General features: G+C 49.5%; 1 protein-coding gene across 4 annotated transcripts in view; it reads left to right on the forward strand.

Moving 5' to 3' along the window:
* The window catches only part of FAM53B (family with sequence similarity 53 member B), a 47,583-nt gene that overhangs the window by 6,650 nt on the left and 23,617 nt on the right, over positions 1-17,316 (forward strand). Inside the window, exons 1-3 of one of the 4 annotated variants that reach the window (XM_061478617.1) lie at positions 646-1,154; positions 12,578-12,810; positions 16,162-16,213. In XM_061478617.1, the coding sequence (XP_061334601.1) occupies positions 12,742-12,810; positions 16,162-16,213 (121 nt within the window). In that variant the 5' untranslated portion in view covers positions 646-1,154; positions 12,578-12,741. Of the gene's footprint in view, positions 1-645; positions 1,155-8,531; positions 8,749-12,396; positions 12,494-12,577; positions 12,811-16,161; positions 16,214-17,316 lie in introns of those variants that run through there. The other 3 variants (XM_061478619.1, XM_061478618.1, XM_061478616.1) reach the window with 3 other exon arrangements.

The raw sequence follows: 17,316 nt of genomic DNA on the forward strand, positions 1-17,316 counted from the left end.
AAGACTTAGTTACTATAGAATCATAAAATCCCAGCCTGGTTTGGGTTGGAAGGGACCTTAAAGCTCATCCAGCTCCAACCCCTGCCACAGGCAGGGACCCCTTCCACTAGAGCAGCTTGCTCCAAGCCCCTGTGTCCAACCTGGCCTTGAACACTGCCAGGGATGGGGCAGCCACAGCTTCTCTGGGCAAAAAGCTCCATTTAGAGACTCTCACCCACTTTTTCAGTTGCCCATGGTTCACGTTGTTGATAGGTTACTTTTCCCATGGAGGTTTTGGGTTAGTTATTAAGTGTTTTAAACTTAATTTAACAAAGAATCCAACTGTCCAATGTGATGGATTGTGCTGTCAGTGCCCTTCCTGTGCCTATCTTTTGTGTACCCCTTGGATACACCATGAAGGCGGCAGGTTTAAAAGGGGCTGTGTTAGATCCAAACCAAGATCCCATCCAGCCTGTGGAGGGGCTGCTTTGCAACCTCCCTTCTGGTCCTCACTGTGCCACCCCAGTGACTGTGCTGGGACATGATGGGAATGCAGCAACAAACTTAGACAAAGGGCATTGAGGCAGGAGAGTCACGCTCCTGGTGACTGCTCCATGTATCGTATCACCAGTTTTAGTAGTCCTCTGAATTAATTCTTGCTGGAGCATGTCTTCTAGAAAAGCCATCCAGTGCAGAGATGCAGACAGAGTGCTGATGGAGAACCCACCGCAGCCATTTGTTCTGCTGGTCATTTATTGCATGGGCTGTTCAGGAGCACGTTGCACTTTGCCCTCACTTGGAATCTGCGTAGTTCTGACTTCCCACAGCGCTGGGTGCTGTACTGCTGCTCTGCTCCCTCTGAAGGACCTGCTTGGACCTTCTTACTTCTCTGAAGGCAGCCAGGGTGTCCCTGAGCAGTTAACATTTCCCCCATGGAGCTGTACCTGTGTCTTAGGTGCTCCTCAGTTACTCCTGGGATCTTCAGACCTTAATCAGACTTTACTTAAGGCTCTAGTAGTGCCTGAGTGCAGTGCCTGTAATGGTTGTGGGGTGCAGAACACACAGGCAATGCCATCTCTTATCCTCCCGGAGATCTCACATTTATCCAGCCCATGGTCCCATCTCCCACGTGCCTGTGCAGTGCTGGAGCCTGGGGATGTGCCCCTGTCTTTGAGGTTTGTGTCTTTTAAGCAATATGTTTCTTAAGCAGTATCTTTAATGGCTTTTAAGTTTTAAAGAGGGGAGACTGAGATGAGCTCTTAGGCAGAAGTTCTTCCCTGTGAGGGTGCTGAGGCGCTGGCACAGGGTGCCCAGAGAAGCTGTGGCTGCCCCATCCCTGGCAGTGTTCAAGGCCAGGTTGGACACAGGGGCTTGGAGCAAGCTGCTCTAGTGGAAGGAGTTGGAGGAAGGAGCTGCCTGTGGCAGGGGCTGGAACTGAATGAGCTTTAAGGTCCCTTCCAACACAAACCAAGGCTGGGATTCTAGGATCTTAACATCTCCATTAAAACCATGCTGCTTGTTTCTCTCCATTCTGTATTGTCACTTTGTTCTCTGCCAGTCTTGAGTCACTTACACAGCACTGATTTTCCCCTTTCCTACCCAATTGTTGCCAGAAATACTACATGGCAGAAGGTGAAAGCCCAGTTTCTGTTGAAGCCGGTTTATTTGCAGGCCTGTCTGAGATGTGTCAGTGAAGTAGTTATCGATAACTGTCACCCATGTCTGTGCGCTCTGATGAAGTCTGTTGTACCAGCACTCCCCTCTCCCAGCACAAAGGCATCAGTGAGCTGAGAGCTCATTTCCCTATGTTGGTAATTGTGCTTCCTGGCTCCCCGTCCTTGCACAGAAACCTGAGCTCTGCAGGGCTCCTTCTCAGGGCTGTGCCTGTCCTCTGGGAGCATCGGCGGTCACAGCTCCGGAGGGGTTTTGGCAGGATCTTATAAACTTTGAAGGTGTAAATTATTCGGAGCTATTGTTTAAGGAAGAGCTATATTTAGTGCCTGCTGTTTAATATCATCCCCAGTTACTCCTGACAAACCTGACCATATCATTCTACTTTCTCCTTAGCGTGGTGTTAAAGTATATATTGACTGTTTCTTGCTTTTCTGCTTCATGCATGGTGTTCCTGCCGTTCTTTCTGATTGAGCAATGTTGTCAGTATTGTCCTTAATGTCTAGAAAAGGATCTGTGCCTTGTTTCGTAGGATCCTAGCATGGTTTTGGGTTGGAAGGAGTCTTAAAGCTCATCCAGTTCCAACCCACTGCCATGGTTTCCTAACAGACTGATGTTTAACTTGCATCCCCATGCGTTTTAAGGTGGTGGTGTTATTTTAAGGGCTTCATAATGAGTGACAAACTCTAGGATCCATTAATTCCTTCACTCATTAGCGTAGGAAGTTGCTATGTATTTTTCCATGGGATGAAGGTGGACATTTTTGCTGCCCTGTTCGTACTGGGCAATCATTCATGTTTGTGCACTGGCGCTGTTCCCTTCCCGATAGCCCACTGGAAGCTCTGGAGCCAGGATGGGATGCAGCATGATTTAGGTCAGTTCTCCTCAGGATGCTTCCTGGTTCACACCACGCTGCTGCTGGGACCAGACCTCTCCGTCCTTTGGGCTTCTCATTTGCACAGCACAAAGGAATCTGTTTCTCCTCCTAATTTTCACCTTTGAGGTGGGAGAAAGAGGGATATATGGAGACTACCCAGAGATGGAGACTCTTGGGGTGGAAAATGAAGCTGGGTTTTTTTTCCCTGACTTTACTGCATGTTCACACTGCCATAAATGAGCTCGAGGAAGGCTGGGCAGGATGGTGTTTCTGCCAGCCCAAATAAAAGCAGGGACTGTTTTCATTTCCACTTACTTTCTTATTTTTAACCCTTTTTTCCCCCATCTCCAAGATGAGCTGCAAAATCTGGGCTTTTATGGCTGCCAAGCTACAGTGGGGCTCATCCTGCCCTGCTCCTGCTGCATGGGAATTGGGCATCCCCAGGGAATAAAGCATACTAACACTGGGAATATTGTCTTCTGCAAGAATTACTTGTCTGCGCTGTGGGTACCTCTCTTTGGGGCACTGAGAGGCAGCTCATTGTACCCCATGGAATGGGGGAAGGCATTTCACTGCCCTTCCCTTGGCGGGCACCCGAAGGAGCCAAACCTGCAGGAGGTTTGGGCTCTACGTGCTGCTGACACCTCGCAGGAGTTCACAGTGTGTTAGAGCAACAGATTCTCGATTATTCCAGTCTCCCTGCTATATTAGAAGCTGAAACCCAAGTCCAAGCTCTCAATGAATGACTCCGTGGAAATGCTGTCGGGCACGTTTCGGTGCTGCTTTGGCTTTGATTTGAATGGGTAAACATGGTGAGAGGGTGTTTGCTTTGACTTCTTCCTTGTAGCGAAAGGCTTCTTTTGAGGGAAGGTGAAGCCTCCAGTGCTACTCCTCATCACAACATTCTGCCCATGGCTTGGTGTTGGCGATGCCTTCCTGGCATGCTTGGGCCCCAGGCTTGCCCAGCAGCAGTGAAAAACTCCAGTTTCAGGGATGCTTTGTGCCCAGGGCTCTGCTCACCAGTGTGAATAACCCTCACAGAATCCAGTTCTCCTGAATGGAGCATCATCATCCCAGTTTGGATGATGCTGCAGGGCATCCTTGGCTTTTGAAGGCATCTCCCTCTGCTTGTCTCACACTCTTAAGCTCTGTTCCCTTTGAAGCTTCCCAAAATTCTACAAGGATGCTGGGGAGGGACTCTTCATCAGGGACTGTAGCAATAGGACAAGGGGTGATGTGTTAAAACTGAAACAGGGCAAGTTTAGGTTAGATATAAGGCAGAAGTTCTTTACTGTGAGGGTGCTGAGGCGCTGGCACAGGGTGCCCAGAGAAGTGATAAATGCTCCATCCCTGGCAGTGTTTAAGGCCAGGTTGGACACGGGGGCTTGGATGACATGGTCTGGTGTGAGGTGTCCCTGCCCATGGCAGGGGGTTGGAACTGGATGATCTTAAGGTCCTTTCCAACTGAAACCATTTTTGATTCTGTGATTCTATGCATCAGGTTTACATGTCAGAGACAGCCTTTGCCTTGTGGTGGGCAGTTGCTGGAGGAGGCAGGGTGGATACAGCCCATCTTCTCCTTACCCTGCTGCCTTAGGAAGAGCCCTCCTCTCCTCCTCACACATTCCCCATCTCCACCAGCACTATGAAAACCAGCTCCTTGGCAGCCCATGCACATAGGAACTGTCTTGTGGTAACAGATTGTTATGTATTTAATGAACCCGAGGAAAACAAGAGATTCGAAGGCTGCGGGGTGATACAAGTTTGCTGTTCAGTCTGCCAGATTCACACTAATTCAGACAACTCGCAGATGTTTGGCTCCTCGTTCCTTAAAGAGATTTATGGAAGATGCAGGCCTTGGAAATCCATTCCCAGTGTGCTGGAGAGATGGAGGTGGCAGCGTGGGCAAAGGTTTCCCAGCCCCAGAGGATTCCTTCCTTCCATGGCCGTGCCGCTGCTGTACCTTCCTCTTGCCAATGTTGATGGCAACGACTGGACAAACAGCAGGGAAATGTGCCTTGCAGTCGCTGGGAGGATTACTAAAGGCTTTAGGTTTGTCTTTCAGGAGCCAAGGAGCTCTTTGAAAGCTATTTCTCAGCTGAGGAATGAAACCCCAGAGGTTGCCCAAGAGCCAGAGTGCTTTTGTCTAATGCAAACAGCGGCCTCATAGGGTTTGCAGGCGGTGGCGGGTACGTGTTGTACCCTCTGTGGGCACAGAAGCTGTCTGGGGGAAGCATTTGGGACTCTTAAAGTGTTGCCTGCCTAGTTCAGGTAGATCACTTCAGGTTTGGAAGGTCCTAAGTGATCATTTTGCTGGGCTTCAAGTGATGGTTCTGCACTCTTGAGGTATTTATCCATGAAGGAGAAATGGTAGGAGATGATGTGAAGTCTGGCAATCAATGCATACACCCAGTAGTGCCCTGCTTTAAATTCGGGTCATTCTTTAGGGGCCTTCAGCCTTTACCAGCTCTCCATCTCAGCCTCAAAAAGGGAGAAACCTGACTTGCAAGCAGTATCCAAATCTATTCTGAGAGCAGTGATGTTCTTGCATTTGTCAAGGTTTCCTCAATTGCACTATGAGATGTCCCAGATCTTGCTCGTGCTTGGTCCATGCGATGGGCTTTTGGTGGTCAGTGATGAGCAAAAAGCATCACAGTCACTTTGCAGCCCCAAGATGTGCTTCTTACAGAGACCCCAAGAGCTCTGGAGCAAGGAGGGAAGCCCAGGCTGGCCAAGAAACCCCCTTAGCCCTCTGAGCATTATTACCTGGCTGTAAGTAGGTGAACATTGTGTTACAGAGGTAGGCATTAATGTGCTATTTGGAACTGTTTATGCTTGAGAAGCGAGTCAGTAGAAGTGGCATGGTGAGGCTGTGTTTGCTGTCTCCATCTCAGCCATTTCAGGTTGTATATGGGCAAAGAACATAAGGAAGAAACAAGAACTAGTGGGTTTTGTGTCTGTTTACTAGACAGCACGCTCTGAGAGGTAATTAAAAGTAAACTGGACTCTGCTGGCTTGTTCAGCATCCCTGGTTGTTGAGATTAAGCAGTAGAGCAATTCTCAATTCAGCAATTCCTCAGCTTTTGGGAGCGTGGCCAACACTCACAGTGTCTCACAGAGCACTGCAGATTCTTGTCGTAAATCTCACAACTTGGGGGGGAAGCAGAAAGGTGAGATGGTTTGCGAGACCTGCTGCTGCTACTTCAGCTGCTCTGCTTCACAGACAACCCTTGGTCCAGTATTTCCAGTATTCCTTGGAAATACTACTCAAAATTGGAGCAGATTAGGCAATGATTGCAGGTTTGCTTGAAGAGAATGTGCCATGTATACAGTTGTTTGGACTAAGAGCATCCTGTAGGATACTTTGTCCATATGGTGCCCTGCCAAAATACTGGCAGTGTGTGTCTCCAAACCAGTTGTGCTTCCTGGGAGGGCTGCATTCCCGTGGGGCCAGTCCTGCTGGGCTCATGGGGCTGAGCTTTGCTTTGTGTTGCTCCCAGTGCTACAGTGGGTCTGTGTTAAGTTGGCCCCAGCCTTGCTCCATGGCAGAGCGATGTGCTGAGAGTGCACCCTCAAGCTGGACATCAGTCCTGCATGTGGCCAAGGAGGGAGTGTTCAAGGCCAGGTTGGACACAGGGGCTTGGAGCAAGCTGCTCTAGTGGAAGGTGCTTCTGCCCATGGCGGGGGGCTGGAATTGGATGAGCTTTGAGGTCCCTTCCAACACAAACCATTTGATGAAGATCTGATGCTGGTCCTCCTGGAAAACGTGTGTGCAGGCTGGATGTGCAGCCAAGGGATATTGGAGTTAGTGCTCCAGATGTGTGTGCTCTTCTCTTTACCTACCATGCATGAGGTTTTGTGCAGCAAGCTGGGTCCTGTACAGCCTCTTTGCACATCTACTTGGCACCTCTCTGCTGGAGACTGGCCGTCTCCTCGCTCACACCTCTCGCTTCCCGGTTGCTGTTTTGCAATGACTAATTTTGCTCTCTTCTTTTCCTTTTCAGTTGCCAGGGAGGAAAAGGCAAAGTCACTGCCAGCACCATTTTCTTCAAGCTAAGATGTTGAGACAAAGCACCTCTGCCCCTTCCTTATCCTTTCACTCCCTTTCGCCCCTCCTATGTAAGGGAGTCTTCCCCCTGCCACTCCTATTCCCTGAGAGCACGGGGGCAATAAACCTGATGTGTTTTACTCAACTAGATGGTGTGTAATTTTCCTTAATTGCTCTTATTTTTGGTGAGAGCTTGCCTGTCCGTAAGGTCCAACCCAAACATGTAGATCTGGGTGTGAGCCTGGATTCCAGGCTCTCCATAAAGGCTAGGTAGGTTTGGATGTGTGGTTTGGGGTTCAGGGTGTTGGAGACCTGCTGCCTTTGTCGTCAGGTTGAAGCGATGCCCAGGCATTTGGAGCAAGGGATTGGATCGAAATAAGACTTCTATTTGCTTAGTAATTAATTGCTGGTGTAGGCAAGGCTTTTAGTTATTAAGTAAAGATGCTCAAAGTGCATCTTTATCTTGTTAGCCCTGGAAAAGTGTCATCGAGCTGCAAGCAGGAGGCAGAGGAAGACATTGCGTTATTCCTTGTCTTTGGCTGGTGACTTCTGAGTACCTGGAGCATGTGGTGAGCCTCAGTCCTTGCCAGGTTGGACGGGAGAGCCTTGCAGGATGCATGGTCTCCTGCACCAGAGCCCTTCTCCTCCAGGAGCTGGGGATGACACTGTGGAGCAGAAGGAGGTGACTGCAGGCTCAGGGTGAGACGGGGCAGGGCTGCAGCTTTTGTGCACCGATGGCTGGGCAGCCTGGGCAGCTCTTGCCTCTTGACAGGGTCCCAAGGGATGATCCTGACGCGGCTGCATCCGTGGAAATTCCTGTCCTTTGAAGTCCCGTGTGCTGACTCATGATCCTGTTTACTCAGGACCTGTCCACGAGGCATTTTCAGAGTGTGAAGGCTTCTTCTCAGGCTGTGAATGGCATCTTTCACTCTTACTGGAGGATTGTAACCCATCAATGAAAGCAGGATTCACTGATGGTGTGACAGAGTGCTTGAGCAAGGGGAGCAAGCCTCCCAGAGCTGAGCACCTCATAGTCCTGGTGCAGAAGGCAAATTATTGCCTGAGTGAAGGAATGAACCCACATCTAGTTACCTGCAAATGACAGGCTTCCAGGATTTTTCCAGATTTATAACGCAATAAACCAACAAGCTGAAGATTGACCTCTTGGCATTGTCCAAAGCATTGGTGGTGAGGCAGGCAGTGCAATGAGGAGACTCAATGTGGCCCCAAATCCCTCCTAAGAAGCAAAATGATGGAGAATGGGGGGAAGGTTTTTTGTTTGGATTAAGATTGTAACATGGTGCTGTAGAAAGCCTTAAACCCCACGATTTCCACTTGCAGTAACCAGTTTTGGCTATTTCTCCCACTTCCTTGTAGTCCCCTGTAGTGTTTGAAGGTGGGCTGATTGACTGTGGTGTGCTGGGTTCCACAGCCCTTTGTGCGCATGGAGAACTGGGGCTCTGCGTAGCAGGAGGGGAATTTGGATTTAATTGGTGTGAGGAGAGGGTGGTTAAGCCTTAGGACCATGCTCAGAGTCTGGCCTGGAGCGGTGAGGTTTGGTTCTTCAGACGTGTGGGTCTAAACTGCGTTAAACCAATACCGCAATCACAGCGGCTCTTTGCTCAGCCCCTTGTTTTCCGCTTGGAGGTTGGTGTTTTCCTCTGCCAAGCTGCATTTATTGCATCTCCTCTCAGAGAGCTGTGTAGATCAAACTGCTGTGTCTTCCCTCTCTCGTGTTTGTTGCTCCTTTGGTGGCATTTGAAACTTATGAACCGGCGTTACCAAACCCTCCTGCTCTGGGGTAAGCCTCAGGGCAGCGGCTGCTGGAAGACGCGCTGAGCTGCGACACTTGGCTTGCTCCAGCCTTGCCTCCCGAAGTTCTGTGTGCCTGTGGATAGCATCAGCGTTGGCTCTCTAGAGCCAGACTTTATGGTGTGGAAATAGGAATATTTCTTGCTAAGCCAAAGCATTGCCCTAGGTTGTGCTGTAGTGTTTTGGAATGACGCTACTGGTGGTGATGGAGCCAAGTCCGCAGCTACGCCAGGGACGAAGGCTGGGCTTGGGTGTTTGTCCTTCCTCCTCTTTCAGTGCGTTTGGGAGCTCTTTGGAAGTGGCTGGGAATCCTCTGCCTGGAGACGGATGGGCACCTCTCGGTTTTATTCAGAAGGCAAAGGTGAGGAATGCTTCTCTTGTCCTCTCGCAGGAAGACTTTATGTGCAGTCCTGAAGGAATATTCAGGCGCAGCACAGGGATCAGTGCTGGAGCATGGGGTTGGGAGCAGGGTCCTGTATGGCTCGTGGCTTTTCACTGGAGGCTTTCAACAACATTAATAATTCACAGGGGCAGATGATTGATGTTCCGAGAGTGATCCTACTGTATGGCTCGCAAGGTGTATCGGCATGCAAAATACAGCTCAGGCTCCTCGTTCTTCTCATCCCTTTCTGCCTGTAAATAGATTTTATGTCAGTGTGTGTGTGTCTGGAGATGCACTATTAGAGGCTGAATGTTTTCTGTACAGGGGCTGGCGATCCCACAAGTGGAAATGTGTGATTCTGGTCTTCAGTCTTCATGAAGAGTACCGCTGGGGTTGGATTGTGGGTTTATGATAGTGGTTACTGTTCAGGCTCCCTCCAGCCATGGCAGAGACCCAACAGCTTGCTAAATCCTGAGGTCTTTTCTTCTCAGCCTGTATTTTGAAGCAATGCCCATGGAAAAATCACGGTTTGGGTGTTTCCATGCGCTAGAGCTGCTTGTGAGTGCTCCGTACAGCTCAGGAGATCCTGTTGATCCCAGTGGCCATGGCCCATGTCTGAACTTAACCTTGATGACAGGATGAAGATAGTTCCTTTATCTGATTGCAAGTGAGGAAATACATGTCTTAAAATAATGAATGGTCCCTGAAGAGCATCTTTTCATTAGCATATGTGTGTGTGTGAAAGCCTCCAGTCTATAAATACGCAGTAGTTTCCTCCTCTGAGTTGATGGGGAGCCCATCCCGGCTCTGCAGAAGTGTTTCTATCCCACAGCACTTGTTTGCATCCCAGGGACATGACGGGGCAGGAGTGTGCTGGGTCACACCATGTATCAGGAGCCCGGTGAAGCGGGATGAGGAGCCAAAGATCCCATTTTGCTGGAAACGTCTCCTTTTTATTGCACTTTCTCACTGGGGATGGTTTCAAACCCCAGCCAAGCGGTACTTAACAAGAGCCCAGACCTAAAAGTGCACCTCAGACCCAACATTGGGTGATGTTAACTGCTGATTTGTTATCACTAGGGCTGTGTTATTGCATTAGATGCAGTGGAACAGGGGGGTGTGAGTGGTGTGTGCTGCAGCCTGTCCGGCGCGGGCAGGGAGCATCTGCCTGTACTTGCTGCCATTCTTGCCCGCTGGCTGCCGCACACCCGGGTGTGTGTAGGAGTCTGCAGCACCAACATTAACCATTACCCTAGGGAAAGGTAATTATTCCTGAGGAATCATACCCTGTTAACGAGGAGCTGTGCTTAACTGCTTTTGTGCTGTTCGGAAGGTTGTTTCATCTTCGCTCCCCACGCTGCCAACGCGCTGGGGATGGCCCCAGCATCATCCCAAGCACAGTGAGTCCAGCCCTGCAGCATGCATCCCTGTTTGGTGCTAGGATCAGGGACAGCCAAGATTGTGGCAGATAAAAATATAGACCTTGAGTGGTTTTAGTCCCTGTCCTGTGTTTTAGGCATCTACGCTATGGTGCAGGGAGCAGCAGGGCACCACTCTGGGGGTTTTCCTTAGTGCTGGAGGAAGGCTGGAGCCTCCCAGAGCCCCCTGCTCCTCATCTTCATCATGTCAAAAGGAGCGTGAGCATCAGCAGAAGGAAGGGATTCTCCCCTTCTACTGCACTCTGGGAAGACCTCCCCCTGCAGTCCTGGTCCAGCTCTGGGGCATCAGCACAAGAGGGACATGGAGCTGGTGAGCTTTAAGGTCCCTTCCAACACAAACCAATCTGAAGTTCTAGGATCTTTTCCCTCTTACATGCAGCTCTTTTTAGGGAGCAGCTCCTGGCCTTGTGTTTGCTCAGAGCCTGGTGTAAGAAGCTATGCCTCCTGAACAGGACCTGTAGGTCTTGCTGCATGCCAATAGGTTTGATGCAAGGACCATCAGAATGCAGCAATGTAGAAGTCCTGTGGAGCTTCTTAATGACCGTACAGTGGCCCTATCTACTTGTTGCTGTCAAAGAGCTTGATGTCCCCAGGCCATCCCCAGCAATGGGGGAGGCTCCTGAGCAGAACTTGGGGGTCCATCTGCTGTAACAGAGGTGCCTGAGCTGCCTCCAGCATCGCTGGGGGTGATGGGGACACGTTGCTGTGTTAGTCAACTGGTCCTTCGGCCACCCCATCCTCCCTTGCGTCATAATCTCCTCGCATGAGCCCGGGCTACCATAAATACCATATATACAATATATAAATAGCATAAACATGTGATCTGGGCTCACAGACTGTGTCATTTTGATGGTCTAAAAAGCTATACTTTTCCATTTGTCGGTTTCCATTTGGTCATTGGGTTGCCCAGAAGTTAATGATGAAGCTACCAATAAATTGCATATCATAAACCCACCAGGGTCTCATAAGAAGCTGCAGACTGTAGCAGGGGCCCTTGGGAAGGGTAAATCTTTGGGATATGTATTGATTCCCACTCCTGGCTTTGCACTCTGCATGAACTTTATCCTCACACAAGAATAGAAGGTGATTTTTCTTTACCAGCCAGCTGGCCTTCAAATGAGCTACTGATAACACCATCACAAGCTCTAATCCCAGTAAACACAGGGAAGATGATTTATGAGCTGGGAACAGAAGCCGTATCAGTTCACAATGAGGTTTAATACTTGTTTGAGGCATACTCTCAAATATTGTCCTTAAATGTCACAGTTGGGTTTTGACTGCATGGAGCAAGATCAGTGCAAACGGTGGTTTTGGTTGTTAACTGCAAGGCAAATAGCAAAACACGATTAGAGGAGTGATTTGGGGAAAACACTGTTTTCCATAATCAGATTTGAAGTGCAATCTGTCTGCTTTTACACAGAGTAAGTTAATGGGCGAGGATGGCAGGAGGTGAGGCAGAGCTGATGGTCAGGTCTGGGTGGTGCTCTGTAAGCCTGGCTTGCAGTTCTTGACATGTGCTCATTGTGCAGCCGTTAGCTTTTCCTACCTAAGGAATAGGTAAGGATCAGGAGGTCTGGTGTGGCCCTGAGGATGTCAGGGCTGGGAGCTCTCCCCTTCCTTGTAGACAGCTCTTTGCCTTGCTTTTTCCCCAAAGGGCTCTTCATGGTTTGGGAATCAGGGAGTAACTGGGATGGGATGGGGGCATCCAGGGGATTTCACAGTCCTGATAATGCTGGAAAGGCTTTTTCTGCTGGACATCTGCTCCCAGTTGGTGTGGGGGCAAGGGCTGCTGGGAGATCAACCCTGGGGCTTCAATGAGCCCTTCTTTCACAGCTTGGTATCTTCGGTATAGGAGATATGAGTTCCCTTTATTGAAGGGAAGATTCAGAAGAAACTTTATCTGTCTATCTATCTATTTGTCAGTCTGTCTATCCATCCATCTATCAATCAATCTGTTTATCTATTTATCTATCTATCTACCTACCTACCTCCCTACCTATGCATGTGCCTATCTATTTATCTCTCTGTCTGTCTATCTATCTACCTATCTACCTACCTGCCTACCTATCCGTGTGCCTGTCTATCTATCTATCTATCTGTCTGTCTACCTAAAATACTTCTGTACCTGCGGATCACCTCATGCACTTTACGTGCTTCCACCAGCTCGCGCCGTCACTCGTCCTGTGAAACAGCTCTGCACTGATGAGGTGCAGAGGATCACCAGCAATGTTTCATACTCTAACATAAATACTCGGGTGGAGGAGCCACCCTCGGGGTGTTTTTAGGTCAGCTCTCACCCCTTGCTCAGCGCACCCACCCTCCATCCCCCAGGCACGTCCCTTAAAGCTGTTCTCTCTGTATGCACACAGGGAGTTTTCCACGCCCAGAGGCTGTTCCTGCACATGCCCCAAGGAGCTGGTGGGGCTGAACCTTTCCTGGAGGAACATGGACTGAAAGAGGAGCTTCACCAGACCTCAGCTGCTGGTGCCCTTCGCCTGGACCCTGATGGACTCCACGTCAGGACTGCATTACCATGGTGATGATCTTAACCAAACCGCGGCAAAACAAAGGTGCTGACTCCGTAACAAGCAGGACTGAGCTGGTAAGCTTCCTGAGAGCTTTCTTCCAAACTCTGTTGCCACAGCTTTGCCATAGATTTATAATAAGGGCTTCTTGTGCTGCAGGGCTGGATCTTCACACTGTGGAATCCTGGAATGGTTTCTGTTGGAAGGGACCTTAAAGCTCATCCAGCTCCAACCCCTGCCACGGGCAGGGACACCTTCCATTAGAGCAGCTTGCTCCAAGCCCCTGTGTCCAACCTGGCCTTGAACCCTGCCAGGGATGGGGCAGCCACAGCTTCTCTGGGCACCCTGTGCCAGCGCCTCAGCACCCTCCCAGGGAAGAGCTTCTGCCTAAGAGCTCATCTCAGCCTCCCCTCTGGCAGGTTAAAGCCATTCCCCTTGGCCTGTCCCTACAGGCCCTTGTCCCAAGCCCCTCTCCAGGTTTCCTGCAGCCCCTTCAGGCACTGGAGCTGCTCTAAGGTCTCCCGCTCAGGAGCCTTCTCTTCTCCAGGCTGACCCAGCCCAGCTCTCTCAGCCTGGCTGCAGAGCAGAGCTGCTTCAGCCCTCGCAGCATCTCCATGACCTCCTCTGCACTCACTCCAACAGCTCCTGTTGCCCCAAAGCTGAACACAGGAGATGGTTTATAGCACTGTTTTCTACCGAGCTGCATTAATATCCAAGGAGCAGGGGATTAGGGACTGATTGGAGTGCTGTGGCTGTTGCATATATGAATTTCAGTAAGCATGCAATGAAATAAACAATAGAAAAAACATTATATCAACACCTTGAATAACATGGGTGAGAAGTTGCTTCACCAACAGTGAACAGATGCTCATCATTAATAGATGGATGAGTAAGTGGGGAGCAGGATTGAGTGTGAGATGGCAAAGGGCAGTGCTGTAGTACATAACAGTTGCTGGCAGCCTGGACTGATGCAAATGCAACCACACTGGTTGAGCAGGCAACAAAAGAGCAAGTGAAGAGCAGCAGACAGACTAAATGATGCTGGAAGGGACAAGCAAGGCCATGGGGCTGAGAAAGCCCAGAGCTGATTGTGGATGTTTGCTCCTCTGTCCTCCAGGATAGATGGCCATAGCCAGAGAAGGAATTAGACCAAAAGGCTATTCTTGCACTGAGAGTCTCAGATAATGGTGTGCAGGAGCACAGCAGGAAGCATCTGGGAGGATTAGCCCTAAATGGGCATGTTGAGCATAAAAGATATATAAATATCTTAAGTTTGGTGAGGATGACAAACTCTCCAGCTGGGCTTCCTGGGCAGATAGTGCAGTGTGCTGGGTGAAGGGCAACCTGCCCTGGGAGCGCATGGTGGAAGAGAAGGCAAGCAAGGTGGAGGCAGCGTTAAATCCTGCCTTAAAAGGGGGAAATTTGGGAAGGAAGGATATTGATCTGTTGGAAAAATGCCCTTCTTTAGTGCTGGCTCCTGCTGGGAAGGCAGCATCTCCTGTGGCTGCTGCTCTGGGCACCAAGAGGCAGCATCTGGTGGTGGCTGTGTCCTGCAGGTGTGCAGGGCAAGAGGAGGGAAACTTGCTGCAGAGGCACATGAGAAATGGTTTCTTCTGCTCCTGCGGGAAGGGATGGGCACTGGGGCTGGCCGATGGCAGGGAGTGGAGGTGCAGAGCTGTAATGAGAAACTTTGCCCCCACGTGTTTGCCGAGTGCCTCCTGCAGCCCTGGAGCTGGGTCAATAGTGCAGTGATAGTTCTGGTTACACAAGGTGGATTGCTGGGTTGTCTGGGCTGTTGAACTGGGGCAAAAAGACTGGTCCTCCAAAGAAAGAAAGAGTTCTTCCATTGACTTCATGGGAAAGGCCAAAAAGCAAAGCCTAAAAGACATAAATGTCTGAGCAGTGGAGCACCTACCAAAATCTGGTCATAGAATCCCAGACTGGTTGGAAGGGACCTTAAAGCTCATCCAGTTCCAACCCCTGCCACAGGCAGGGACACCTTCCACTAGAGCAGCTTGCTCCAAGCCCCTGTGTCCAACCTGGCCTTGAACACTGCCAGGGATGGGGCAGCCACAGCTTCTCTGGGCACCCTGTGCCAGCTTTGCCCAAAGAGTTATACTCAATATGGGACATGTCACATAAAGTTGTTGGGCACTCTTTGGAGACAGCTGCTTGTCCTTGCTGTCTCCTGATTAATTCTAACCTGCTGCTTCCTAAGGTGGGGCTTGACAGCTGGAGATACCCTTACTACACATAGAAAAGTGGCACATGCTCCAAAGAAGATGATCAGCTCTTATTTACATTATGTCTGGATCCCATCGTTGTTTTCTGCCTCCACATCCCTCTATATTCACTGTTTACAGTATTATGTGTATAAAGTGGGATCCTTTTATTGGATTGCTCTGTGGAAGCAGGTTCCAGTATTTATTATTATAATTATTATCATTATATATTACATTATTATTATCATCATCCTCATGTGAGCAAGCAACGTGTAAGATGTGGATGAGGAGAGAAGGTGCGAATGTGGTGGCCTAACGCCAGATAAACCGCAGCCGTGGTAGCACGGATGAACAGAGAGGTCATGCTGGTGCTTCCCTCAGATGATGTAAAGCCTTGCTCAGTGGTGTTGCCAGGAGACACTTCAGAAGCAGAATATGGATATTTTGGGGGATAATAAAAGAACAATTAGTATGGAAGTGATTTGCAGGCATAGCTGAAATGGCATGTAGCTGCAGATGACATTGATTTATTGCGTATAGAACTGTCCATGCCCATTTTTAGAAGTCTGATGATGTCTCTCACACTGTCAAGAGGAAAATTCTTGGGGAAAAAAAGAGCATATAAAACAACTGGGATTGTTTTGCACCCGTATAGTTGCATTTCCCCCTATTTTTAGTGCAAATCAGCACAATCTGAATGTGGACTCCCCAGAAGCGCTGTGGTGAGGGCCTTAGAAACGCTCTATGTTTAAAAACCTAAATAGAATCATAGAATAGTTTTGTACCTAGATGGGAGGACTTAATGGGCTTGGACGGGGTTCAGATGCCACTGCTGCTGCTTACTTGTCAGTGAATTCAGTACAGAACTGCCCCTGAATTCCAGCTCCCAACTCAGTTTCTCCAGTGTTTTGGGTCCTGGGGCTGGGACCTCACTGCAGCTATTCCCATGGGTAAGGACTAGCTGCAGGACCCATAATCTGCAAGTTTGTGCCTCACCACCATCCCCAGAGTTAATGAAATTGGATTTCATTGATGGAAGATGACTGGGTCTGTCCCCTGGTCCCTTCTGAAACAGGACCATTGTGGGCACCCAAGGCTCTTCTCCCTCCTGGGTGCAATGTAGCATTGTCAGAGCTGGAGGCAGGGTGGTTTCTGGTGCCCCGTTCGAGTCTGCGGGAAGTGAACGGTTTCTCTGGTTGTTTGCAGCACACTCCAAAGATGAGTCAAGGACCTACCCTCTTCTCTTGTGGCGTGATGGGTAAGTAGGAGACACTTCTGTCTGTGTTTACTGCACCTCCGTTCCTGCTTTCAAGTATCATAGAATGGTTTGGGTTGGAAAGGACCTTAAAGCTCATCCAGTTTCAACTCTGTGCCATGGGCAGGGACACCTCACACTAGACCATATCACCCAAGCCCCATTCAACCTGGGCTTAAACACTGCCAGGGATGGAGCATTTATCACTTCTTTGGGCAACCTGTTCCAGTAAATAGCAACAGGTGGGAAGATGTCCTGAACAGTTCAGTCTCCCCCAAAACACTCCCCTGTAGCCCCTGGGGTGGGCATCACCAACCTGCCCAACACAGTGTGGATGGAGGGGCACCCATCCCACCACCCGCTAGTGGTGTCCATCCTGCTCATGCCACCCTCCTTCCCAGAGGTTCTGCCAGTTACCACTGCTGAGTGAATTGCTTATCTCCTTCCCCCTCCCCTTTGATACATCTGCTTATTTTTATAGTAACAGTTGAGATTATAAGCACTTTGGGTCTGAGGCTGTGTTCGAGTATCCAGCCCATGACCATGGCTCTTGAACTGTTGGCAGAGTGCAAGTAATATATATCAGTGTTATCACTAAAACGTTCTACCACTTGGCACAAAGTGTTTGGACAGGCCTCAAACAAGAAGGAAAATGTCTTAATTTTGCCTTTGATGGTAACCATGGTATAGGATGTTGAATAACTTTTATGTCAGAGCTTACTATCAATTTTTATGCTGAACAGCCCCCAAAACTGACGGGGGATTGGTGCCTTGGCCCATGATGCTGATAGTGCTGGAGGCTGTGCTGGTACATTGTGCTCTTTGGGCTTTGTAGGGGGAAGCAGTCACTCGGTTAAGTCTCAAAACCCCATTAAAACTTGCAGGTCAAGTTTTACTTTGAGCCAAGCTGCTTGCTGTGAAAGCCAGGACTTTACAGACAAAAGAGCTGCCCCTTTTCCTCATGGACACAACTCTCATTAGTGCTAATGGGACCTGAGCATTGACAGGAGATATTTCCCAAGCTTTCTGCTAACTCCGGGCACTTGGAGGCAGGGAAAGATGGAAAGCATTTGGAGTTTTTCAGATGGAAGTCACAAGCTTCTGAG

This window comes from Pezoporus flaviventris, unplaced genomic scaffold, assembly GCF_033815535.1.
Source record: "Pezoporus flaviventris isolate CSIRO_AGI_PZ_B2104156 unplaced genomic scaffold, CSIRO_AGI_Pfla_v1 ptg000129l, whole genome shotgun sequence".
NCBI classification, from domain to species: Eukaryota; Metazoa; Chordata; class Aves; order Psittaciformes; family Psittacidae; genus Pezoporus; species Pezoporus flaviventris.